This window comes from Rhinoderma darwinii, chromosome 5 (genome assembly GCF_050947455.1).
Source record: "Rhinoderma darwinii isolate aRhiDar2 chromosome 5, aRhiDar2.hap1, whole genome shotgun sequence".
NCBI lineage: Eukaryota > Metazoa > Chordata > Amphibia > Anura > Rhinodermatidae > Rhinoderma > Rhinoderma darwinii.
Genome location: NC_134691.1, coordinates 63,048,770 through 63,076,316, shown reverse-complemented (window position 1 = coordinate 63,076,316; position 27,547 = coordinate 63,048,770). Strand labels below are relative to the sequence as shown.

General features: G+C 43.1%; 1 protein-coding gene across 5 annotated transcripts in view; it reads right to left on the bottom strand.

Annotated features, from left to right (window-relative positions):
- The window catches only part of LOC142652506 (uncharacterized), a 104,959-nt gene that overhangs the window by 17,453 nt on the left and 59,959 nt on the right, over nt 1–27,547 (bottom strand). For 4 of the 5 annotated variants that reach the window (XM_075828155.1, XM_075828158.1, XM_075828154.1 and 1 more), the window contains 2 exons: nt 18,940–19,098; nt 5,747–5,914 (listed from right to left, as the gene is read on the bottom strand). In XM_075828155.1, coding sequence (XP_075684270.1) covers nt 5,747–5,914; nt 18,940–19,098 — 327 coding nt within the window. The remainder of the gene's footprint in view (nt 1–5,746; nt 5,915–18,939; nt 19,099–27,547) is intronic. The other variant, XM_075828156.1, reaches the window with a different exon arrangement.

The window sequence follows — 27,547 nt, the reverse complement described above, 5'->3', positions numbered from 1 at the left end:
TGGGAACTGCTCCCTCTAGTGACCAGCACATGGAAATGTTATAAATTAGAATCTAATTTATAATATTTCCTGACTTGTGAAAAAATGAAAACAACGTGTAATCACTTAAATAATAATTATTTAACTAAAAAAAAAAAAATTCTAGCGACACATTCCCTTTAACAGGTTCCCGACCGCTGGCCGTATTTATACGGCCAGCGGTCAGGGTCTCTAAAGTCCGGCGTATAGTATATATACGGCCGCACTTCAGAGACTGTGCACGCGGGATCGCGTGCACACAGCTCTATGCCCTAGCTGTTGCTAACAGCCATGGGCACTGGGCAGAATGTCAGGGGTCAATCTTTTGGCCCCTGAACATGTGATCGCTGTGACAACCAATCACAGCGATCACATGCATTTCTGCATAGAAAACAGTGTGCACGCGATCGCGTGCACACAGCCCTGTGCCCTCGCTGTTACCAACAGCTCTGGGCACTGGGCAGAGTATCAGGGACCAATCTGATGGTCCCTGAACATGTGGTCGCTGTGACAACCAATCACAGCGATCACATGCATTCCTGCTTATAAAACAGTGTGCACGCGATCGCGTGCACACAGCCCTGTGCCCACGCTGTTACCAACAGCTCTGGGCACTGGGCAGAGTATCAGGGACCAATCTGATGGTCCCTGAACATGTGGTCGCTGTGAAAACCTATCACAGCGACCACATTTGTTTTATTTTGACTTTTCTGGCAGTAAATCTCCTGCCTCTTTTCTTCTCCTCAAACATTGTTTCAGTTTGAGGAGAAGAAGAGACTCGGGAGAATTGCTGCCAGAAGATTACAGTTACAGTTACAAAAAATACAGTTACACTCTAAAACATTCTCTGTATAGATAGATTTCTATCTATCTATACAATCTATCTATCCATCTATCTTTTTTTCTATCTATCTATCTATCTACCTTTCTTTCTTTTATTCTATTAGAATAGGCAGGTAGGGAGTATATAATTATATATATATCCACATATATAATATATATAGCAATAGCGGTTTATTTTTTTGTTAGCGGTAGTGTAGATATATATAGCAGTTAGTTTGTGTGTTTTATAAAAAAAAATAAAAAAAAAAAAAAAAAAAAATTGTTTAGTTAGTGTTAGTTACGTTATGGCGAGGAAGTTGTTTAGCGCCGAGGAGGCATACGCCATGCTGTGGTCTGAGTCGGAGACCGCATCAGAGATGGCGTCCGAGATGGAACCTGTTTTAGGTAGTGACGATGACAGCGTCACTTCAGGTTCATCTTCAGGGGACGTTGTCCCTGATGCAGTCGAAACTGCAGAACATGAAAGCGCAGGGCCAAGTAGCGCTGTAGCATGGGACAGCCTGGTCCCTCCAGTCCAGGCTCTTGTATGGGCACCTGCCCCATCTTTTGGGCCTAGAATCCACGGATTTACGGCCACTCCTGGCATAACCGTGGACAATACAAATTTTGTCCAAATGGATTACTTCCATTTATTTATAACGGACGACATCCTAAATCAGATTGTCCACGAAACAAATTTATATGCCACGCAATATATAAGGCAGAAACCTTCATCCACCCATGCCAGAGATTGGACGCCCACCAATTTGCAGGAATTAAAAATTTTTTTGGGGCTCACCCTAAATATGGGTATTGTCAAAAAGCCCTCCATTAGGTCTTACTGGTCAACAAGACCCGCCCAAGCCACCCCAGTATATTCTGCAGTAATGCCCAGGTCTCGTTATGAGACAATAATGAGGTTCCTCCACTTCAATGACAACGCACAGGCCCCCCCAAGTACCGATGCAAACCGGGATCGGTTGTTCAAAATAAGACCGCTAATAAATTCCCTGAATAATTTATTTCTGCAACTCTACACCCCTGAGCAGAATGTAAGTGTGGACGAATCCCTCCTCAACTTTCATGGCAGACTTAGCTTTCGCCAATATCTACCTTCCAAAAGGGCAAGATATGGCGTTAAGCTCTACAAATTGTGTGAAAGCGGGTCAGGATATACCACCGCCTTCAGAATTTATGAAGGGCGGGACCGCACAATAAATGTTCCTGGATGCCCCCCTGATCTTTCCACCAGCAGTAAGATCGTGTGGGAGATAATGCAGCCTCTGCTTCACAAGGGGTACCACCTGTACTGTGATAATTTTTATTCGAGTGTGCCCCTGTTTAGGCATTTGCATGCTGCAAGGACTGGGGCATGTGGTACCATACGCAAAAACAGAATTGGTTTTCCACAGCAATTAGTGGGGAAGCGCATGGTAAAGGGGGACTCCTGTGCTTATGCATCTGAAGAATTGCTGGCGGTCAAGTTCAGGGATCGCAAAGACGTGTATGTGCTAAGCACGATTCATACCGCAGGAACAGTGGCAGTGAGGGAAAGAGGGGCAACATCGGACAAGCACAAACCAGTGAGCGTGTCCGAATATAACAAGTACATGGGGGGGGGGGTGGATTTAAGCGACCAGGTTTTACAGCCCTATTTAGTAAAACGCAAAACTAAAACCTGGTACAAAAAGGTGGCCATTTATTTGTTACAGGTGGCCATCCACAACTCATTTGTGCTCTACAAAAAAAACAGAGGCAGAGACACATACCTGGATTTCCAGGAAAAAATTATTGAAGGCCTCATTTTTGATGTTCAGGACACCCGAGAATGCCCCCAGTCTGAGCATGTCACGCGACTGACTGAAAGACACTTCATCAGTCGGATTCCCCCAACAGCAACCAGAAGCAACCCCCAGAAAAAGTGCCGCGTCTGCAGAAAAGACGGGCACCGCAAAGATTCCCGATATTTCTGTCCCTCATGTCCCTCGCAACCAGGCCTGTGCATTGAGCCATGTTTTAAAAAATACCACACTGTTCTGAATTATTAGATTTTAGTTAATTTGTTGAAAATATATTTGCCCTACATTACGTTTTTATTTTTCCCATGATTTTACTCCAAGGGTGAGGGAGGGAATGGGTGGGGGGTGGATGTCATGTTTGATGTTTTCTAAAGTTCATCTGCTGGAGAGCTCCATTTGCATTAACCTGCAATTTCTTATTTTAGAAAACCCCAAAAAATAAATTCCCATTATACCCCTAGATGAATATTTTGGGATTTCTGCTTCAAGAGCAGATATTTTGGAAGTGTTATAGCAACTCTGTTGAGTTTTGTAAAACCAGCTTTGAAAAAAAGCGATATGTGAAATAATCTTCTTCTATCGTCCGCCCTCCTAGATCTCTATGTGATAAATAAGGCCACATATTTGGTATCCCCGTGCACGGGAGAAGTGGCAGAATGTGAACGGAGATTAATTTTGACCGTGGTCTATACCGTGTGTGAAAAATGCTGGTATAAACTGACGCATTTGCTAAAAAATTGCTAATTTTATTTTGATCCATCTTATTCAAGAAACTTTCAGAAGAAAACTGGACTGTCTAAAAATATGATAAACCCCTTGAAGGAAACCTTGTGGGGTCTACTTGTGTGAATGAAGTCATTTATGGGGTGTTTCTAATGTTTCAGCAGCATTACACCCCCCAGAAAACAGTATGCGGCTGTAAAATCAAATGCAAAATTCCTGGACCGAAAAGGCCAAAAAGCCTCCTTTTATGCCAAGACCTGGCACATGCCCGCACAGTGAATAAGGCACACATATTTGGTATCCCCATGAACGGGAGAAGTGGAAGAATGTGAAAGGAGATGAATTTTGGCCGTGGTCTATACCGTGTGTGAAAAATACTAGCCTAAACTGACGCATTTGCTAAAAAAGTGCTGATTTTATTTTGTTCCATCTTATTCAAGAAACTTTCAGAAGAAAACTGGACTTGCTAAAAATATGATAAACCCCTTGAAGGAAACCTTGTGGGGTCTACTTGTGTGAATGAAGTCATTTATGGGGTGTTTCTAATGTTTCAGCAGCATTAGGCCCCCCAGAAAACAGTATGCGGCTATAAAATCAAATGCAAAATTCCTGGACCGAAAAGGCCAAAAAGCCTCCTTTTATGCCAAGCCCTGGCACATGCCCGCACAGTGAATAAGGCACACATATTTGGTATCCCCATGCACGGGAGAAGTGGAAGAACGTGAAAGGAGATGAATTTTGGCCGTGGTCTATACCGTGTGTGAAAAATACTAGCCTAAACTGACGCATTTGCTAAAAAAGTGCTGATTTTATTTTGTTCCATCTTATTCAAGAAACTTTCAGAAGAAAACTGGACTGTCTAAAAATATGATAAACCCCTTGAAGAAAACCTTGTGGGGTCTACTTGTGTGAATGAAGTCATTTATGGGGTGTTTCGAATGTTTCAGCAGCATTAGGCCCCCCAGAAAACAGTATGCGGCTATAAAATCAAATGCAAAATTCCTGGACCGAAAAGGCCAAAAAGCCTCCTTTTATGCCAAGCCCTGGCACATGCCCGCACAGCGAATAAGGCACACATATTTGGTATCCCCATGCACGGGAGAAGTGGAAGAATGTGAAAGGAGATGAATTTTGTCCGTGGACTATACCGTGTGTGAAAAATACTAGCCTAAACTGACGCATTTGCTAAATTCTTGCATTTTTTTCCAATTTTGCCCACTTTAGAGAAAAAAATAAAAATGATATATACTGACAAATGCCACTAAAACAAAGCCCTATCTGTCCTTTAAAAAGAGTGTAAAATTCAAAGATGAACTTTATTCACCTGCAGAGTTATAGTCATCTAAAGAAGCGCATAGCAAAATTGTAAAATTTGCTCTGGTCATTTAGCTGTAAAACAGCCTAGTCCTTAACCGGTTAAAGCTATACAGTCCACTTTAAGGCCCTGTTCACACAGAGTTTTTGACGCGAAACCACGTTGGAAAACACGCCAAAAATGCCTCCCATTGATTTCAATGGGAGGCGGAGGAGTTTGTTTCCCACTAGTGGGAAAACCGGCTCGCGGGAAAAAGAAGCGGCATGCCCTATCTTCGGGCATTTATGTCTCTGACCTCCCATTGACATCAACGGGAGGTAGAGAAAGCGTTTTTTGTGGTGTTTTTGCCCGTGGCGCTCAATGGGCGCAGGCAGAAAACGGAGTGCAGGCAGATCAAAATCTGCCTTAAAATTCCAGATGGAAATTCGAGGCAGAATTTTGAATGGTGATGACACACCGAGCTGTTAAGTGCCTTTTGCGCACGCAAAACCGAATTTTTTGCGTGCGCAAAACGCACACGCTCGTGTTTCCTACCGAATGTATCTTGTAACAAGCTATTATTTGTCTGTATCACACGGTCTACAATGTGTTACCCCAATATTGTGCTAGAAAAGAACTGTGGAAGTTGCGATATAAATAAATAATAATAATATTATTAAGAACACTATATTTTGGAGTTCTTGTTTATGCAATTGTCTAAAATCTTATGTGAATGGCGTCAAACAAGAACTGCTTTTACAATATGTAAAAAACTGTCTCAAGTGCCAAATTACAATATATCTTCTTAAGAACCGCAAAAATGAAAGTTAGAATTCAATCGTGATAAAAGTTTAGAGATTTTTTTTTTTTTATGCTCCCGGAAAAATAATTAACGAGAAAAATATTACACATTGCAGAAATCCAAGCTGTTTCTTAGTGGGGGCGAGGGTGACATAAACAGAATCACTATTTAGTTGCTGACCTGCGATTTACTCATTAGCCTTTTCTGGAGGGTCACACATTGTAAGCAGCGCTCCCCCGCCCATTGTGTGCCCAGTGAATATGAAGTTTGCATGCTTTGAGCACGTACCTGTTTATGCAGCTGAGAGATGTGCTCAACCAAATGGTTCTTCTCTACACGCAAGAGGGAGTTTTCCTGCTGAACCTTGGAGTGTTTGTTCTGTAAATCTGTCAAGTGCTTGTGCAGTGAACTTCCAGCCATCTCTACAGATTTCCTGCCTCCCTGTAGCCGCAGCACCTATAAACCAAAGCAATGCAACCGACTTTTACAATGGCTATATCCACCTTTGCAACCATTTTTTTTATTGCTCCAATGCATGTAAAATAAAAAATAAACAACTTTGCAAATAGTCTTGATTAAAATATCCTGCCGTTTTGTATCCACAGCTCCTATGCAGACCTATTGTCCTATATTGCATAGTAGTTGGGGTACCCTTTACATGAAACGTATTAGGGCCCAGATCTTGCCTCTGGTCCTGACGCAGTGTGCGGATTGGCTTTCTATACTTTTACCAGAGGTTTAAATATTATATTTGTATTGTATGCACTAAAGTGTTTTGAGCTGAAGCTGGAAAGTGGTGAGCGTCTTGTTATACCAGTAAACCCATCTGAATGAGGTCACCTTGGAGTAGAAGGTAGGCTTACATAATCCGATCAAAGTGTGAGCAAGGTATTCCACTTCTTTCTAATGTTATAATAACAATATTGTGCAGTACATTAACCCCTTCCCGACATTTGTTGTAAGTATACGACATGGAAAGCCAGTGCTTCACGCAAAATGTCGTATATTTACGCCAAATGTTTGGCACCGGCTCAGAAGCTGAGTCGGTGCCATCATCGCCGGATCTCAGCTGTACCTTACAGCTGACATCCGGCTGTAATGGCGGGGACCGAAATTAGCTTCGATCCCCGCCATTAACCCCTTCAATGCAGCGTGATCGCTAAATTTAAGCTGTTTGCAGCTCAACGGAAATTTAAATTGCCGGGGTTACGGTGGCTGCAATTGCAATCGGAAGCCGAATACTGGCCTCGCGGTCTGCCTAGCACAGAAGCTGGTCAAGATCCGCCCGGCGGCGGAGCCTGATCGGCTTCCGTAGCCTCCGGCAAATGGCGCCGGCTCAGGAACTGATCCGGCGTCATCAGCGGTGGAAGTCAGCTGTATGTTACAGCTGACATCCACCTGTAACGGATAAATATTTCTGGTACTATTTATGGTCCACCACCTAGACAAAGATAATTTCGAATGCGTTCTCCGTAATATTGTAACAAGAAAGATAGATCCAGAGTGTATATAAAATATAACTTTTACTGAGTTTTGTTAAAACATTTGTAATATACGACATATGCACATAAAAACTTTTCATGTGCCAAAGTTGCATGCAGTTTTTCATGTATTTTTTATGATATGCATTTTCAACATGGTTTTTGAGACAGCAAATAAGTCCACCTATATAAGGTTTCTTAATCTGTATTGTTTAATTATTATTCTCTTCAGGAGGTTCTCCCACATATGTTTATTTTCTTTACTTTGCATGAAAGACATATAGGGATGATATAAAGATTTTTAGGGCAGTTGCCCTCCTACCCCTTTTTCCGATGTTAATAGTCCATTAACAGTTGTCTCCAATGCCAGGATAGTGGTGAACCTTGTAATGATGGGGGTAGGGAAACAGACAAGTGAGCCCTAATCTACCCTCCACTCAGTCCCTGCCTACTTGCAACGACCCGCCCTAGGCGACGGGGTACAACTGGGCAACGGTCCCTACGCTCAGTAAGTGCACGACAGACAAACAGACAAGGGTACACAGAAGCTAAGGGAAATGGGGCAGTTGCCCACAGCAACACCGTGAGCAACAAGAGTGGTGAACGAGCCGAGTCAAACCAGGACTGTACGAGGTACCAAACGCAGAGCAGAAGAGTAGTGAACAAGCCGAGTCAAACCAGGAGTGTACGAGGTACCAAACGCAGAGCAGGAGAGTAGTCAGTAAGCCAGGGTCAGTATGAAGCAGGGTCAAATAGTTCAGAAGCTGCAGCAGGGCCAGGAAACCAAACGAGAAGAATCGCAAGCAAGTAGGAACAGGAAAGGCAGGTATAAATAGACAGAGGGCGGAAGCTAGCTCCGTCTGGCCAGGCTGTGATAGGCTCTCCCACTCCTAAGCCTGCCATCCTAAGTGGTGGAAGATGGAGTCAGTCTCACAGACATAGAAGCAGGTGCAGACTGATTACCTATGGGCGTTGACACAGAAGCTGTGCCTGGCAGATCCTTTACAAACCTCTTAATAGGTAGTGAATGTTAGATAGGTATTCTCCCAACGCGTTTCTTCCTGTCCAAACGATTCCTCAGGGGAGATAGGTCAAAAGTGCAGCTTGATCCAGGTTCATGGGAGGCTGCATAGAGATTAGTGTAGCTGTATACCCGCTTTCTTATAAAAGCATGCTTGCAGTGGCAAGAGATCAAGCTTCCCGTCTGGGAAGTCAGTAACAACGCCCGTTCCTGGCGTCTGACGTCACTCAAATGAGGGATTCCCTGTCCCTTTTATATCTGGTCATTCCCCAGAATCCTCCCTCTAAACACACACCCCCCTGTGACGTTTGGGGGCGTGTGTTTTGTTTGGGGTGATGACCCGCCGCGCGACCGCAGCTGCACCGATGTAGGCCCCGCCGGGAGGCGAAGACTAATCGGCTTGCTGTCAGTGAATAACTGACAGATCTAATACATTGCACTATGTAGGTAGTGCAATGTATTAGAAAAAAAATAATCTGGCAGTTGGACCGTCAAGTCCCCTAGTGGGACTTGAGAAAAAGTGTAAAGAAAGAATAAAAAAGTGTAAAAAAAAGTGAAAAAAATAAAAGTTTGAAAACAATAAAAGTTTCAAGTAATAAAATAAAACACAATCGCCCTTTTTCTCTTATCAAGTCCTTTATTATTGAAAAATAATAATAAACCATATGTATTTGGTATCGCCGCGATAGTAACGACCTGAGGTATCAAAATATTATATTATTTATTGCACGCGGTGAAAAGGGTAAAAAAAAAACGTAAAAAACTTTACCAGAGTTTCTGTTTTCTGGTCACTTTGCCCTACAAATATTGGAATAAAAAGTGATCAAAAAGTCGCACGTATCCAAAAATAGTACCTATAAAAACTATAGCTCGTCTTACAAAAAACAAACCCTCATACAGCTGCGTAGACAAAAAAGTTAAAAAGTTATGATTCTCACAACTTGGCGACAGAAAAAATACATTCTTTTTACAAAAGTAATTTTATTGAGCAAAAAGTTGTAAAACATAAAAAAGTTCTATAAATTAGGTATCGCCGCAATTGTACTGACCCGCAGAATAAAGGTAACATGTAATTTATAACGCGTGGTGAACGCTGTATAAAAAAAACCTAAAAAAAACTATGCCAGAATTGCGTTTTTTTGTTTACCTGGCCTCCCAAAAAATAGCATAAAAGGTGATCAGAAAGTCGCATGTAGCCCAAAATTGTACCAATAATAACTACAGCTCGTCCCGCCAAAAAAAAGGCCTCATACCACTACGTCTATGAAAAAATAAAATTAGTTAAGGCCCTAATAAGTCAGGAAATAAAAAATATGCAGTTGTGCAGCCCGAGGGGAACATTTCTTCAAGAGGCGATTTATCAAGGACCTAAAATTAGGGAACCAGGAAGGGGAGAGCCCAAACATATCTGCTAGAAGCGAGGGTGCCCGTATTATACCAGGACAACACTTTCCCAGCAAAATTCCCCAAACTGCAAAGGTGCGGAGTGTGGACCAAAAGGGGGATAAGAAAGGACGCCATATATCAGTGCGACACCGGCCTGTGCAGAAAGGATTGCTTCACAGCGTAACACACATCTATGGATCATTTTATTGTTTACCCCATTATTATACCATCTGACTATGCCCCTGATGTACTCTTCCCAGCTTACATGTACCCCCACATTATAAACGGAAACACCAGCAATACTCAAACAAATCTACTACCAAGCAAAATCCACGCTCCAAAAGCCAAGTGGCGCTCCCTCCGCTCTGAACCCTACAGCGTGCCCAAACAGCAGTTTCCTTCCACATATATGGCATCGTCATACCCGGGAGAACGCTTTTAAAAAATTTTGGGGTGTGTGTCTCCAGTGGCATAGGCTGGGCATGACATATTTGCCACTGAATGGTATATCTAGGGAAAAATCAAAATTTTTAAATTGCCACATCCGCAGCACATTCATTTATGGAAAAGACCTGTGGGGTGAAAATGCTCAGTACACCCCTTAATAAATGCCTTGAGGGGTGTAGTTTCCAAATGGGGTCACTTCTCAGGGGTTTCTTTTTATTATTTCACATCGGAGCCTCTGCAGTTGTGAACCAATACTTTGTAAATCAAACAAATTAGGCCTCAATTTTACATGGTGCTCTTTCACTCCTGAGCCTGGTCGAATGTCCAGGCAAAAGATTAGGGCCACATGTAGGGTGTTTCTAAAACCGGGAAACACTGCATAATAATTAGAGGGCTGTCTTGTTATGGTGGCACAAGCTGGGCACCACATATTGGCATATCTAAAAAATAAAATTTTCACTTTGCAACATCGAGTGCACACTAATTTCTACAAAACACCTGCAGGGTTAAAATGCTTACTACACCCCTAGGTAAATGCATTGAGGGGTGTAGTTTCCAAAATTGGGTCACTTCTGGGGGGTTTCCACTGTTTTGGGCCCACAGGCGCCCAGAAACCAATCCAGCAACATCTGCACTCCAAATGGCGCTCCTTCCCTTCTGAGCCCTGCCGTGTGCCCAAACAGCAGTTTATGACCACATATGGGGTATTGCCGTACTCGGGAGAAATTGCTTTACAAATATTGTGTTCTTTTTTTCCTTTATTTGTTGAGAAGATGAAAAATTTTGCGCTAAAGCTACATCTTATTGAAGAAAAAGGATTGTTTTTATTTTCACTGCCCAATTCTAATAAATTCTATGAAATATCTGTGGGGTCAAAATGCTTACTACACCCCAAGATGAATTTCTCAAGAGGTCTAGTTTCCTAAATGGAGTCACTTTTTGGGCGTTTTCATTGTTTTGTCCCCTCAGGGGCTTTGCAAATGTGACATGGCCTCTGCAAACCATTCCTGCTAAATGTGATCTCTAAAAGCCAAATAGCGCTCTTTCCATTCTAAGCCCTGCCGTGTGTCCAAACAGCCGGTTATTACCACATGTGGGGTATTGTTTTACTCTGGAGAAATTGCTTTACAAAATTTGCGGTGCTTTTTCTCCTTCAGTCCTTGTGGAAATGAGAAAAAAGTAGCTAAACCTACATTTTCTTTGAAAAAATTTAGATTGTCATTTTCAGGGCCTAATTCCAATAATTTCTGCAAAAAACCTGTGGGGTCAAAACGCTCACTATACCCCTAGATAATTTCCTCAATGGGTGTAGTTTCCAAAATGGGGTCACTTGTGGGGGGTTTCCACTGTTTTGTCCCCTCAGGGGCTTTGTAAATGTGACATGGCCTTCGCAAACCATTCCTGCTAAATTTGAACTCCAAAAGCCAAATAGCGCTCTTTCCCTTCTAAGCCCTGCCGTGTGTCCAATCAGCCGTTTATAACCACATGTGGGGTATTGTTTTACTCGGGAGAAATTGCTTTACAAATTTTACGTTGCTTTTTCTCCTTTAGTCCTTGTGGAAATGAGAAAAAAAAAATCGCTAAACCTACATTTTCTTTGAAAAAATGTAGATTTTGATTTTCACGGTCTACTTCCAATAATTTCTGTAAAAAACCTGTGCAGTCAAAATGCTCACTATACCCCTAGATAATTTCCTTGAGGTGTGTAGTTTCCCAAATGGGGTCACTTTTGGGGGATTTTCACTGTTTTGGCACCGCAAGAGCCCTTCAAACCTGACATGGTGTCTAAAATATATTCTAATAAAAATAAGGCCCCAAATTCCACTAGGTGCTCCTTTGCTTCTGAGGCCGGTGCTTCAGTCCAGTAGCACGCTACGGCAACATGTGGGATATTTCCAAAAACTGCATAAATCTGGGCAATAAATATTGAGTTGCATTTCTCTGGTAAAACCTTCTGTGTTAGAAATAAAGTTTTAATACAATTTTTTTTATGAAAAGAAATATGACATTTGTAAATTTCATCTCTACTTTGCTTTAATTCCTGTGAAACATCTAAAGGGTTAAGAAACTTTCTAAATGCTGTTTTGAATACTTTGAGGGGTGAAGTTTTTAAAATGGGGTGACTTTTTGGGGGTTTCTAATATATAAGGCCCTCAAAGCCACTTCACAACTGAACTGGCCCCTGTAAAAATAGCCTTTTGAAATTTTCTTGAAAATGTGAGAAATTGCTGCTAAAGTTCAAAGCCTTGCAACGTCCTAGAAAAATAAAAGGATGTTATAAAACGATGCCAATCTAAAGTAGAATTATTGGGGATGTTAATTAGGAACAATTTCGTGTGTTATAACTGCCTGTCTTACAAGCAGATACATTTAAATTGAGAAAAATGCTAATTTTTGCAATTTTTCGCTAAATTTTGGTGTTTTTCACAATTAAATACTGAACATATCGAGCAAATTTTGCCAGTAACATAAAGTCCAATGTTAGTTACAAGGTTCAGATAGCACTAGGTAATGGTGTGGGTGCATAAGTAGGGGCCCAACCCGATCCAATAGAGAAAAGAAGTACTATGCACATCAATATGGAGTTATTTATCCAAACAAATAATTTATTTATTTGTAGCCAGTGACAGTGCGACGTTTCGGTCAACACCTTGACCTTCCTCAGGCACTTTAGTCAATGCTGATCCTGCTTGGTTGGCCTGTAAGATTGGCGGGTAACCGCTATATGGGCACCTCACATAGCGGTTACCCGCCAATCTTACAGCGCCAACCACCCAGGATAAGCATTGACTAAAGTGCCTGAGGAAGGTCAAGGTGTTGACCGAAACGTCGCACTGTCACTGGCTACAAATAAATTATTTGCTTGGATAAATAACTCCATATTGGTGTGCATAGTACTTATTTTCTCTATAAAGTCCAATGTGTCACGAGAACACAATCTCAGAATCGCTTGGATAGGTAAAAGCATTCCGAAGTTATTACCACATAAAGTGATAACATGTCAGATTTGAAAAATGAGGCTGTCAGGAAGGTCAAAAGTGGCCAAAGAGGGAAGGGGTTAAATAAAGATTATTACACCAAATTGGTCTGGTACGTTTCGGGAGCTCTTGCATGTTTGTAATATGCGGCAGCTGAACTAAACAGATGCAGCTGTCAGGCTCATTCAGCCTTATCTTGACGGTCCCTCTATTATTCCTCCTGGAAATGTATGAATAAATTGACAACTGGACGTTACCATTCCCCTAGTCAATAGGGTGCGTCCCTACACAGTCTGAAAATGTCATCACTAATAAGAGCGTGTCAAAAAAACAACAGAGCAACTGAACAATGCAGAGTTCAAAGATCAGGCGCTCCAGAATTGTTATCCCATGGGGAATGTACGTATTTACTAAAACAGACATGTTGATCGCTCCTCCCGCCCTTACTTTTTCTTCTTCCGCTGCTTTCTCCTTCTCACCTATTCATTTATCTTTTATACCACTTTTCCTTCTATTTTTTTAGGATCCCTGCGCTATGTTGAGTGTATATTAGAAAATATTTTATGCCTTTTGCAATAATTGATCTTTTTTTTAAAACATTTCTTTTTATTGGGTTCAAATAGTAATGCATACAGTCAGCAATAAGATGGTTGCTGTATTACATTGACCCATTACAAGGGGATTACCTAAAACAAAAGTAACAGTAAAACTTATTAATTAACAAACTATGGTGACATAGTGAGAAAAATTCCAAATGTACACAATGTTTTCCTATACAAAGATATTTCTTGATTTGCTTTTTCTATTCTATACTTCGCGATACTGCAACATTCTGCCAGTCCGGACTGTTTGGATACCTCTGATATGCTAAGGCTGTTTGGTTCCATGGCTTTATTTGGTTCAGTTTGACAAACAAGTGGCAATGTCAGTACTCGACTATTAGAGTCAGTTCACACTGAGTATTTTGTTGTTGGCCGCTCGTGTGGAAAAAAAGCAGCATGTTCTTTGTTGCCGCGATTTCCGCCTCTGACCTCCCATTGCAATCAAGCGTTTTTTGCCCGCGGGTCTTGCATTTGATTCAATGGCCGCGGGCAAAGAATGTTATGAGAAACGCGCAGGCAGTTCAAACTCTGCCTCAAAATTCCTGAAGAAATCTGATGCAGATTTTTTTCTGCCTTGAAAAATAAACTGTGTGAACAGGGCTTCATGAGGTTTTCTTATGCTTTTAGTTTGTATGGTATGCTTATTGCTGTTATGATACTTTGTACTGTCATTTTCTTTTAACATAAATAAAAATGGATTATACGTAAAACAGACATGTCACGGAGGTGGGGAGGTCCTCTATAAAGAGGACCTGTCACTAGGTCATATAAGTTGAACTGGTTTTCTCTGATTCCAGCGCTGTTTTCAGGTTTTTTTCTGGACCCCATCCGTTCCAGAGATATGGCCCACTATTGTGTTAGCTCCCTATATGCTATTAGTGCTGTAGTTAGCCAACAGGGTGGAGCTGGCTTCCCTGCCTCTGATGCTGACCAATCAGCGCGAGGCTGCTTGAAGGTAATCCACGCCCTGTTGGGTAACTACAGCAAATTAGCATATGGGGAGCCAAGAAAACAGTGGGCCACATCTCTGGAACAGGAAAAAAAACAAAACAGCGCTGGAATCAAGGAGACAGCGCTATTCAGGTCAGTAAACCAGTTTAACTTATATAACTTAGTGACAGGTCCTCTTTAACATACTTTTATGTTAAGATTTTTCAGCCAGACCTTAATTTAATAGAGAAAGTACAGCAAGTCTTCCCATACTAAATATTGGGAACAAGGAAACTAAGCATGGACCCAATGATGATTTAAAGCACCCCAGTTGTCCAGCTTAGTATCTATTAAAAAAAAGAAAAGGCTGGAGATGTATATTGAAGAATTAGTAATAATTGATTCATAATAAATTTTCAAATGGTCGAATCACTTTAATGACAAAAATACTAAGGCCTCATGTACACTTCCGACACCTTTTTCACGGCCGCTTTTGACGGGTCCGTGAACCCGTTTTAGCGGCCGTGTGGTTTCAGTGTGCACTCCCGTGTGCACTCCGTGTTTCCGTTTCCGTGCGCCGAGCATGGTACTGTCCAGGGTGACAGTACCATGCTCGGCGCGCGGAAATAATGTAATAAAAGTTCAATCCATGTCGCCTCGGCAGCCAATCACAGGCTGCCGCGGCCTCGGCAGCCAATCACAGGCTGCTGCGGCCTCGGCAGCCAATCACAGGCTGCTGCGTCACAAAAGAAGGTCGGACTGGAGGAAGAAGAGGGACTCGTCACCAAGACAACGACCGGGTACGTATGAAAGGCTTTTTATTTTATTTTTAATCAGCAGCCTCTTTTCTCTATCAGTTATTGATAGAGACAAGTGGCTGCCGATTAGTGTAATATTTTTGGCATGTTTTTCTGCCCGCCCGGCGGTTGCTAGGCAGCGGCTCCGTCACACACGGACGGCACACGGATGCCTTCCGTGAGCCTTAAGTTTTTTTGACGGCCCCATTGACTTGCATGGGCCTCATGGTCACGGAATCCCGGACCAAAGTAGGACATGCTCTACTTTGGAACGGAAAGGAGCAACGGACCGTCAAAAAAACTGTAGTGTGCATGGCCCCATTGAAATGAATGGGTTCAGGGTGCTATCAGTGACAAAAACGGATAGCACCCTGAAGAAAAAAACGGAAGTGTGCATGAGGCCTAAGGGTGGAACCACATTCAGTACATTATACTATTTAAAAACATAACTTATAAAATGTCTTCATATTATTACTCATCTCTGACTTAATATACATTACTTAAGTTTTCAGTCAAAATCTATTTTTTAGTGCAGTTAAGCACAATCTCTTACTACCCACTCACATACTCACGGTGGTCGAGGAAGCTGAGAACTGGTGTGTTCCTTGTAGGGTTTTTGCATTGAGAAGCTGATTTAGCAATGCATATAGCTACAAACCCAATAGGGGGTGGGTCAAAATGGGTTAACTGGGGAGTTAAGGCCCTATTACATATGAACGCTTGTTCCTGATCATTGGCCTGTTTAATCGGGGCAAATATTAGGCGATGAACGAGCAAGCACTCATTCATCAGCTGATCTGCTCTTTTATGCAGCATTAAACATCATCGTTGTCGGCAGCACATCGCCGTGTAATCATGAAGATGCACTGCCGACATGATGAAAATGTATCGGGACGACCGATTGGATTGACGAGCACTCGTCCCTATACATATCCAATCATTGCTCCGTGTGATAGGACCCTTACTCTCCTTGACTACTCACTATCATAAAGAAATCTGTTTTGAAACCTTATATTTTTAACCCATTTAGTCAATTTACCTGCAATATATTTATACTGATAATGCTGTACAATACTCTTCTCTCCCTGACCGGAAAGGCATATACAGGGTGGGCCATTTATATGGATACACCTAAATAAAATGGGAATGGCTGGTGATATTAACTTCCTGTTTGTGGCACATTAATATATGGGAGGGGGGAAACTTTTCAAGCTGGGTGTTGACCATGATACACTGATAGCAACACCACAGAAGAAATACTAGCACAGGCTTCCAGTATCCGTAGTTTCAGTTGCTGCACATCTCGTATCTTCACAGCATAGACAATTGCCTTCAGATGACCCCAAAGATAAAAGTCTAAGGGAGTCAGATCGGGAGGCATTTCTTCTGCGGCATTGCTATCAGTGTGTGAAGAGTGGGAAAAGAGGGTTGCATTGACAATCCAACACAATGGGCAGCACTTTGAACACATTTTATAAGTGGTCAGAAACTTTTAAATAACTCATGAAAGAATAAAGTAACGTTAAAACCAAGCACACCATTGTTTTTATTGTGAAATTCTCTATACGTTTGATGTGTCACATGACCCTCTTCCCATTGAAAAAACTAAAGTTGGATACAAAATGGCCGACTTCAAAATGGCCGCCATGGTCAACACCCAGCTTGAAAAGTTTCCCCCCTCCCATATACTAATGTGCCACAAACAGGAAGTTAATATCACCAACCATTCCCATTTTATTTAGGTGTATCCATATAAATGGCCCACCATATATGTATATATATATATATATATATATATATATATGTATATATATATATATATATATACACACTACCGTTCAAAAGTTTAGGGTCACTTAGAAATTTCCTTATTTTTGCAAGAAAAGCACAGTTTTTTTTCAATGAAGATAACATTAAATTAATCAGAAATACACTCTATACATTGTTAATGTGCTAAATGACTATTCTAGCTGCAAACGTCTGGTTTTTAATGCAATATCTACATAGGTGTACAGAGGCCCATTTCCAGCAACCATCACTCCAGTGTTCTAATGGTACATTGTGTTTGCTAACTGTGTTAGAAGGTTAATGGATGATTTGAAAACACTTGAAAACCCTTGTGCAATTATGTTAGCACCGCTGTAAACAGTTTTGCTGTTTAGAGGAGCTATAAAACGAACCTTCCTATTGAGCTAGTTGAGAATCTGGAGCATTACATTTGTGGGTTCGATTAAACTCTCAAAATGGCTAGAAAAAGAGAGTTTATGTGAAACTCGACAGTCTATTCTTGTTCTTAGAAATGAAGGCTATTCCATGCGAGAAATTACCAAGAAACTGAAGATTTCCTACAACGGTGTGTACTACTCCCTTCAGAGGACAGCACAAACAGGCTCTAACCAGAGTAGAAAGAGAAGTGGGAGGCCCCGCTGCACAACTGAGCAACAAGACAAGTACATTAGAGTCTCTAGTTTGAGAAATAGACGCCTCACAGGTCCTCAACTGGCAGCTTCATTAAATAGTACCCGCAAAACACCAGTGTCAACGTGTACAGTGAAGAGGCGACTCCGGGATGCTGGCCTACAGGGCAGAGTGGCAAAGAAAAAGCCACATCTGAGACTGGCTAATAAAAGGAAAAGATTAATATGGGCAAAAGCACACAGACATTGGACAGAGGAAGATTGGAAAAAAGTGTTATGGACAGACGAATCAAAGTTTGAGGTGTTTGGATCACACAGAAGAACATTTGTGAGACGCAGAACAACTGAAAAGATGCTGGAAGGGTGCCTGACGTCATCTGTCAAGCATGGTGGAGGTAATGTGATGGTCTGGGGTTGCTTTGGTGCTGGTAAAGTGGGAGATTTGTATAAGGTAAAAGGGATTTTGAATAAGGAAGGCTATCACTCTATTTTGCAATGCCATGCCATACCCTGTGGACAGCGCTTGATTGGAGCCAATTTCATCCTACAACAGGACAATGACCCAAAGCACACCTCCAAATTATGCAAGAACTATTTAGGGAAGAAGCAGGCAGCTTGTATTCTATCTGTAATGGAGTGGCCAGCGCAGTCACCTGATCTCAACCCCATAGAGCTGTTGTGGGAGCAGCTTGACCGTATGGTACGCAAGAAGTGCCCATCAAGCCAAACCAACTTGTGGGAGGGCCTTCTGGAAGCATGGGGTGAAATCTCTCCCGATTACCTCAGCAAATTAACAGCTAGAATGCCAAAGGTCTGCAATGCTGTAATTGCTGCAAATGGATCATTCTTTGACGAAAGCAAAGTTTGAAGGAGAAAATTAATATTTCAAATAAAAATCATTATTTCTAACCTTGTCAATGTCTTGACTATATTTTCTAGTCATTTTGCAACTCATTTGATAAATATAAGTGTGAGTTTTCATGGAAAACACAAAATTGTCTGGGTGACCCCAAACTTTTGAACGGTAGTGTATATATAGATATATATACACACACACACACACACACACACACACACACACACACACACACACACACACACATATATACATATACAGTATATATACACACATACATATATATACACACACACACACACATATATATATATATATATATATATATATATATGTATAATATATATATATATATAATATATATATATATATATATATATAGCTGGTTTGGTATTTTTCCTTCTTCCTTTTTTTTTTCTTTTTAAGCTTTTCAGTTTGGTTAGGCCTACATATTACTAGTATCATATACTTAGGTCTATAACAACATAACACTTCTTACATGTAATGTGACTATTATGGCACTCTGGAATGTCAACCAATGAAGCCATAAAAATATATTAACCAACCTGTTCCTGAGCTGCAACAACTTTTTCCTTCTCATCGTGTACAAGTCTTCTCCAGTGTGATAGCGTCAGTTCTAGATGTCTCTCGTTCTCCTTCCCTGAAGTTATCTCAGAAATTCTTTTTGTACGATTCAAACTTTCTAGCTCTCTTAGTTGTCGTTCCTGTAAGCATGATTGTGTATGGATGTAAAATTTTACAAAATTCTGAAACTTTTTACAATTTTCGAAACATACTAGTTCAGAAAATTAAGAGCCAAAATAAGTCTGAAAAATTGGGGTCCTTTCACACAGCTCGATATGGGCCGTGAAAACAAGCGCAGATCAATGAGACAGCTGATTGATCGGGTAAGGAAATACCTCATAAGTGGTCAAAAACTGCTTTTTGGGCACATGGCAGGGCTCAGAAGAGAAAGAGCGCCATTTGGCATCTGGAGCGCAGATTTTGCTGGATGGGTATCTCGGCATCATGTTCTATTTGCAAAGCCCCCTAGGTACCAGTACAGTGGAAATTCCCCAAAAGTGACTCCATTTGGGAAACTACACCCCTTGAGGAATTCATCTAGTGGTGTAGTGAGCATTTTGACCTCAGAGGTGTTTCATAGATTTTATTAGAATTGGGCAGTGAAAATAAAAATCACGTTATATTTCCAATTAGCTTTAGCTCAAATTTTTTTATATTCTCAACAGATAAAAGGAAAAAAATAACTCCAATATTTGTAAAGCAATTTCTCCCAAGTATGGCAATACTTCATATATGGTCATAAACTGCTGTTTGGGCACACGGCAGGGCTCAGAAGGGAAGAAGCGCCATTTGGCTTTTGGAGTGCAGATTTTGCTGGATTGGTTTCTGGACACCATGACGTATTTGCAGAGCCCCTGTGAGAACAAAACTGGACCCCCCAGAAGTGACCTCATTTTGGAAACTACACCCCACAAGGTATTCACCTAGGGGTGTAGTGAGCATGTTAACCACGCATGTGTTTTCCAGAAATTAGTGTCCACTCGATGTTGCAGAGTAAAAAATGGAAATTTTTTTCATGAATATGCCATTTCAGTGTCCAATATGTGGTGCCCAGCTTGTGCCACCATGAAAAGACATCTCTCAAATTATTTATGTGTTTCCCCGTTTTAGAAACTCCCTACATGTGGCCCTAATCTTTTGCCTGGCTCAGTAGTGAATGAGCACCATGCAAAATTGAGGCCTAATTTGGCGATTTACAAATTATTGGTTCACAATTGCAGAGGCTCTGATGTGAAGTAATAAAAGAAACCCCTCAGAAGTAACCCCATTTTGGAAACTGCACCTCTCAAGGCATTTATCAAGGGGTGTAGTGAGAATTTTGACCCCACAGTCTTTTCCATAAATGATTGTGCTGCAGATGGTGCAAAGTAAAAAATAAAATTTTTCCCTAGATATGACTTTTCAGTGGCAAACATGCTGTGCCCAGCTTGTGCCACTGGAGAAACACCCCCCAAAAATTGTTAAAAAGGGTTCTCCTGGGTATGGCAATGCCATATATGTGAAAGTAAACTGCTGTTTGGGCACGCTCTAGGGCTAAGAAGGGAGGGAACGCTATTTGGCTTTTGGAGTGCGTTATAAATTACATGTTAACTTTATTCTGTGGGTCAGTCTGATTCCGGTGATACCAAATTTATAGCACTCTTTTATGTTTTACAACTTTTTGCACAATAAAATTACTTTTGTAAAAAGAATGTATTTTTTCTGTCGCCAAGTTGTGAGAATCATAACGTTTACATTTTGTCGTCAACAGAGCTATATGAGGGCTTGTTTATTGCGAGAAGAGCTATACATTTTATAGGTACCATTTTTGGATACATGCGACTTTTTGATCAATTTTTATTCCAATGTTTGGAACCCAAGGTGACCAAAAAACAGAAATTGTGGCACTGTTTTTATAGTTTTTTTTTACAACTTTGACCGCGCGGGACAAATAACATAATATTTTTATAGTTCATGCTGTTACGGACGCGGCAATACCAAATATGTATAGCTTATTTATTTTTTTCAATAATAAAGGATTTGTTAATTGAAAAAGGGCGATTGCGTTTTATTTTATTACTTAAAACTTTTATTTTATTTTTTACTTTTTTTTTTAGTCCCACTAGGGGATTTGAAAGTCCAACTTTCTGATCTCTGTTCTAATACATTGCACTACCCATTCGCTGACAGCAAGCCGATTAGGCTCCACCTCTTGGTGTGGCCTTATCAACTTCCGTAATTGGCAGACCAGGAGGCCATACCAGCCAACGGCACCACTGCGATAGCATCACAGGGGTGCTGATTTGCCTACAAGCCACTAAGTTCCACAATTTCTATCCTCTGAAACACCCACTCTCATCATGGGTGACTTCAACATTTCCATTGATAACCCAATCTCCCCATCTGCCTCCCAGTTTCTATCTTTAACCTCGTCCCTAGGTCTGTCAAAACTTACTAACTCTCCTACACATGAAGATGGCCATTCACTTGACCTTGTCTTCTTCCGTCTCTGCTCAGTTTCTGACTTTATTAACTCTCCTCTCCCGCTTTCTGACCACAACATTCTCTCCTTTACTATCAAATATTCTCTGCCTTCTCAGGTCATCCCTACGTATCAGACATACAGAAATCTACATGCCATTAACACTCAGAAACTCATAGACAGTCTACAGTCCTCATTGTCCCCTATCTCTTCCCTCTCCTGTCCCAATCTGGCTGTCAAACTTTACAATAACACTCACAAGAATGCATTGGATGAAGCAGCCCCCCCTACACTCCGAACCACCCGACAAAGACGACGACAACCCTGGCACACGCCTCAAACCCGCTTTCTTCAGCGGTGCTTTAGATGTGCCGAACGACTGTGGAGAAAATCGCATTTGGCTGCAAATTTCCTTCATTACAAATTTATGCTGAGAACTTACAACTCTGCCCTTCACCGAGCCAAACAAGTCTATTTCACTTCTCTCATCTCCACACTATCTAATAATCCAAAACGCCTCTTTGATACTTTTCACTTTGACAACATCCGGCATGATATTATCTCCCAGTCCCCTAGTAACATCGATCCCCTTCCCTCCCGCACTCCCCCTTCTTCACTTTCAGCATCTGACCCAAATAACAGAAGAAGAAGAAGTCTCTAGGCTCCTCTCTTCTTCTCGTCCTACTACATGTCCTAGTGATCCTATCCCCTCACACCTCCTCCAGTCCCTCTCCCCAGCTGTCACTAGTCACCTGACTAAAATATTTAACCTCTCTCTTTCCCTCCTCTTTTAAACATGCCATTATAAGCCTATTCCTCAAAAAAACAACTCTTGACCCATCCAGCACAGCTAACTACCGACCAGTCTCTAATCTGCTCTTCATCTCCAAACTCCTGCAACGCTTGGTCTACCCTCGCCTTATCCACTATCTCTCTGCCAACTCCATTCTTCACCCTTTACAATCTGGTTTCCGCACTCAACACTCCACAGAAACTGCCCTTACTAAAGTCTCAAATGATCTCTTGGCGGCTAAATCGGACGGTAAATCCTCTCTCCTGATTCTTCTGGATCTCTCTGCAGCCTTTGACACTGTAGACCACAAACTCCTACTTAACATGCTCCACTCTATTGGCCTCTAGGACGCGGCTCTCTCTTGGTTTTCCTCCTATCTCTCTGACCGCTCGTTCAGTGTGTCATTTGCAGGTTCCACTTCTTGTCCTCTTCCCCTTGCTATCGGGGTTCCTCAGGGATCAGTCCTAGGTCCGCTCCACTTTTCTCTCTACACAGCCCCTATTGGACAAACCATCAGCAGATTTGGCTTCCAGTACCATCTCTACGCTGATGACACCCAATTATATGCCTCTTCCCGTGACATCACCCCTGCTCTAATACAAAACACCAGTGATTGTCTGTCCGCTGTCTCTAACATCATGTCCTCTCTCTATCTGAAACTGAATCTTTCTATAATGGAGCTCCTTGTGTTCCCACCATCTACTAACCTCTGTAAACCTGATGTCTCCATCTCTGTGTGTGGCACTATCATAACTCCTAAGCAGCACGCCCGCTGTCTCAGGGTTATTTTTGACGCAGATCGTTCCTTTACTCCTCACATTCAATCACTTTCACGCTCCTGTCATTTTCACCTCAAAAACATCCCCAGAATCCAACCTTTTCTTACGGAGGAAACTGCCAAAACTCTCATTGTTGCTCTGATTCACTCTCGTCTTGATTACTGTAACTCATTACTAGTCGGTCTTCCCCTCACCAAACTCTCCCCTCTCCAATCTATCGTCAATGCAGCAGCCAGGCTCATATTTATGACCAACCGCTACACCAATGCCTCTAATCTTTGCCAGTCACTGCACTGGTTGCCCATCCCCTTCAGAATAAAATTCAAACTTATTACTCTCACCCACAAAGCTCTCCACAGTGCTGCACCTCCTTACATCTCCTCCCTCATCTCTGTCTACCACCCTACTCGGGCTCTACGTTCTGCCAACGACCTTAGATTAAAATCCTCCATAATCCGAACCTCCCACTCCTGTCACCAAGATTTTTCTCGTGCTGCACCCGTCCTCTGGAATGCGCTACCCCAGACAATCCGATTAATTCCCAATATCCACAGTTTTAAACGTTCCCTGAAAACACATCTATTTAGACAGGCCTATAACATTCCCTAATCTGACTCCTTTCCATGGCCCTCCTTTTAGATTAGTCAACAGAATAAGATTCCCTCCCACTCCTTCTCTTCATGTCCGTCATACACGGACATGGCCGCCATCAGGGAGGTACTGCCGGTACTGCTGTCAGGGGCCCGGTCAAAATTTGAAAAAACGGGGGCCCGTGCTCCACTGCCGGAATGCATTTGCTCACGGGCCCTTATGATTTCACTTTGGTGAAAGGAACAGGTCCCATCACGGAGCCGGGGCCCGTTGTTTGCATCAGAGTAAAATCATAAGGGCCCGCTGTTCACACAGAGCCCGCCCCTCCTCCTCCTCTACAGCGGCGTGACAGCGCGTGTGGAGGAGACGTCATGAAGGTGGCGGGAGGTTTGAATGCAGTGGAGGCGACAAGCAGCAGCAGCAGCAGAAGAAGACTCCTGGCACAGTGCGTACAATATGTAATGTCTGTGTCAGTATGTAATGTCTGTCTGTCTGTCAGGTTGCTGCTGCCCGGAGCCTCCTCACATCACATCCCCACAATAAAAATCAGTGTTACCCATGTCACATTATACCCTCTCAGCTCTGCTTCATATCCTTGTATCGCTAGTAGCATTTCTTACCACTTATCTCCCGGGCTGTGTATCAGAGGGAGAAGACAGGTTTATTGTCCCGTTATACGCAGCCCAGGAGATAAGAGCCATCGCAGAGCTGCTGCTAGTGATACAATGCAGTGCTTCAGTGTCCGGAGGATCATACAGACCTGGGGAAGACACTTGCTTTCTATGGGGGGGAGGTGTTAGATGACAATGGGGACAGGGAGATGATGGTGTAGTGGGTAGGAGATAATAATGGAGGGTGGATGACACTGAAGGAGACATTATACTAGGGGGATGATAACTGGGGGAAAAGGGGATATCTGAAGGGAGGGGTAGAGGAAGAAGAGAGGATACGTGGGGGAGGGGGAGAGATCTTTAAGGCTATGTACACCTCTTTTTTTATACAAAAAAGTTTATTCGTGTGTGTTATGAAACTTTGTAAATACTTTTTATTAAAAATAATTTTTACTTTATGTGATACAGCTGCTTTGTATCCTGTATACAGAGCAGCTGTATTGTGCGCAGAGACCTGTATCCGTCAGGTCCGGGGGACTGACGGGTTCAGTGTCGGCGGGCCAGCATCCACCTGTTATCGATCAAATCTAAATTATGAACAGGGACACGCAGGACCCACTGACCTGACAGATAAAGGTTTCAGTGCATGATACAGCTGCTCTGTATCTCATAAAGTAAAAATATATTTTTTTAAAAAGTATTTACAAAGTAGCACCAAACAGACTGCTAAAACAACAAATACCACACTCACTTTACATAGCCTTCAAACATGTGGTGGGTAGAGACAGGGCCGGCCTTAGGATAGATGGCGCTCCGTGCAAAATGATCTTTCGGCGCCCCACCCCATCATAAAAAAAATGGCCCATAAAAAAAAGTATAATGCCCTCCACAGTATAATGCCCCTTTAGTTCCTCCCATACAGTATAATAATAATATATTATAACCCCTTCAAGGACACAGTATTTTGTCCTCTAATTGTGCCCACACAGTATTATGCCCCCTAAGTGCCACACACAGTATATTGCCCCCTGTAGTGTCCCTACACAGTGTAATGTCCGCTTAGTGGCCCCCACACAGTATAATGCCCCCTCCCCTTCCTGCCACACAGAGCCCCCCTGTAGATAGTGCCCCCTGTAGATTGTGCGATACAGCCTTCCTTTAGACAGTGCCATACAGCCCCCACCTCAGCCTTCTAGATCGTGCCATACAGCCCCCACCTCACCCTTGTAGACAGTGCCATACATCCCCTATCTCCCCCCCCTGTAGATCGTGCCATACACCTCTCTCATGTAGACAGTGCCATACAGCCCTCACCTCCCCCTTGTAGACAGTACCGTACAGCCCCCACCTCCCTTATGTAGACATTGCCATACAGCCTCCCCACCTCCCTCATGTAGACAGTGCCATACAGCCCCCACCTCCTCCTTGTAGACAGTGCCATAAAGCCCCACACCTCCCCCTTGTAGACAGTACCATACAGCCCACACCTCCCTCATGTAGACAGTGCCATACAGCCCCCCACCTCCCCGTTGTAGATCGTGCCATACACCTCCCTCATGTAGACAGTGCCATACAGCCCCCCACCTCCCCGTTGTAGATCGTGCCATACAGCCCCCACCTCCCCGTTGTAGATCGTGCCATACAGCCCCCACCTCCCCGTTGTAGATCGTGCCATACAGCCCCCACCTCCCCGTTGTAGATCGTGCCATACACCTCCCTCATGTAGACAGTGCCATACAGCCCCCCACCTCCCCGTTGTAGATCGTGCCATACAGCCCCCACCTCCCCGTTGTAGATCGTGCCATACAGCCCCCACCTCCCCGTTGTAGATCGTGCCATACAGCCCCCACCTCCCCGTTGTAGATCGTGCCATACAGCCCCCACCTCCCCGTTGTAGATCGTGCCATACAGCCCCCACCTCCCCGTTGTAGATCGTGCCATACAGCCCCCACCTCCCCGTTGTAGATCGTGCCATACAGCCTCCCAACTCCCTCATGTAGACAGTGCCATACAGCCCCCCACCTCCCCTTGTAGATCGAGCCGTACAGCCCCCCCACCCCTTCCTTGTAGACAGTGCCCCCAAACAAACAAAACAAGTTGTACTCCGCTAGGCCCTGTTCCCACGATGAACTGAGCTGCTCTACGACGGGATCCTTGCGTTGGCCGGGGTGATCCTGTAGCCTAGTACAGAGTTTCACAACACTTTCGGACTCGAGGCACCACTGGAAAAAGAAAATTTCCTCAGGGCACCCCTAATTTAGAGAAAGACAGAAAATGGCTAAAAACAAGCACTACACTCGTAGGGTATGTTCACACAGCGTTTTTTGTAAGGCAAAAAAAATCTGCCTCAAAATTCCTTCAGGAACTAACAGCGTTGTTTGACCTTTTTTTTTTTTGAGTTTTTTTAAGCTGTTGAAGCGAATGCAAAAGATGCAGGAAAAAAAAGCTCCAAATGATATTTACTACCTCCTATTAATTTCAATTGGAGCTCAGAGGTGGAAACCACTTGAAGACCATCAGCTCCCCACTCCCAGTAAAATAATCATCGTCCCCCCCACTCCCAGTAAAATAATCATCGTCCCCCCCACTCCCAGTAAAATAATCATCGGCCCCCACTCACAGTGAAATGACCATCAGCCCCCCCCCTCACAGTAAAATAACCATCAGCCCGTCACTCACAGATTCCCCCTGTAGATAGTGCCACACAGGCCCTTGTAGGTAGTGCCACACAGCCCCCTGTAGATAGTGCTACACAGCCCCTTTGTAGATAGTGCTACACAGCCCCCTGTAGATAGTGCTACACAGCCCCCTGTAGATAGTGCTACACAGCCACCTGTAGATAATGTCACACAGCCCCGTTGTAGGTAGTGCCACACAGCCCCGTTGTAGGTAGTGCCACACAGCCCCCTTGTAGGTTGTGCCACACAGCCCCCTGGTAGGTAGCGCTACAAAGCCAAGTGGTAGGTATTGCCACACAGCCCCATGGTAGGTAGTGCCATACAGCGCCCTTGCAGGTAGTGCCACACAGCCCCCTTATAGATAGCACCCCACCTTCCTGTAGATAGCTGCACTGTAGCTCCCTGAAAGAGCGGAATCCCCCTGTGGCCAGGAATTCCGCTCCTGGAGCGCTCCACTTGATGTCTCTGTCCGTATATGGACAGTGACATCAGGGGCAACTCCTGAAGCAGAATCCCAGTCCACAGCGTTGCCGACGCTGTGACCGGGGATTCTACTCCAGGAGAAGCTCCTGTCGTCTGTGTCCATTTATGGACAGTGACGTCAAGGGCTTCTCCTGGAGTGGAATCCCCGGTCACAGAGTCGGCAACGCTGTAAACGGGGATGCCCCTTCAGGAG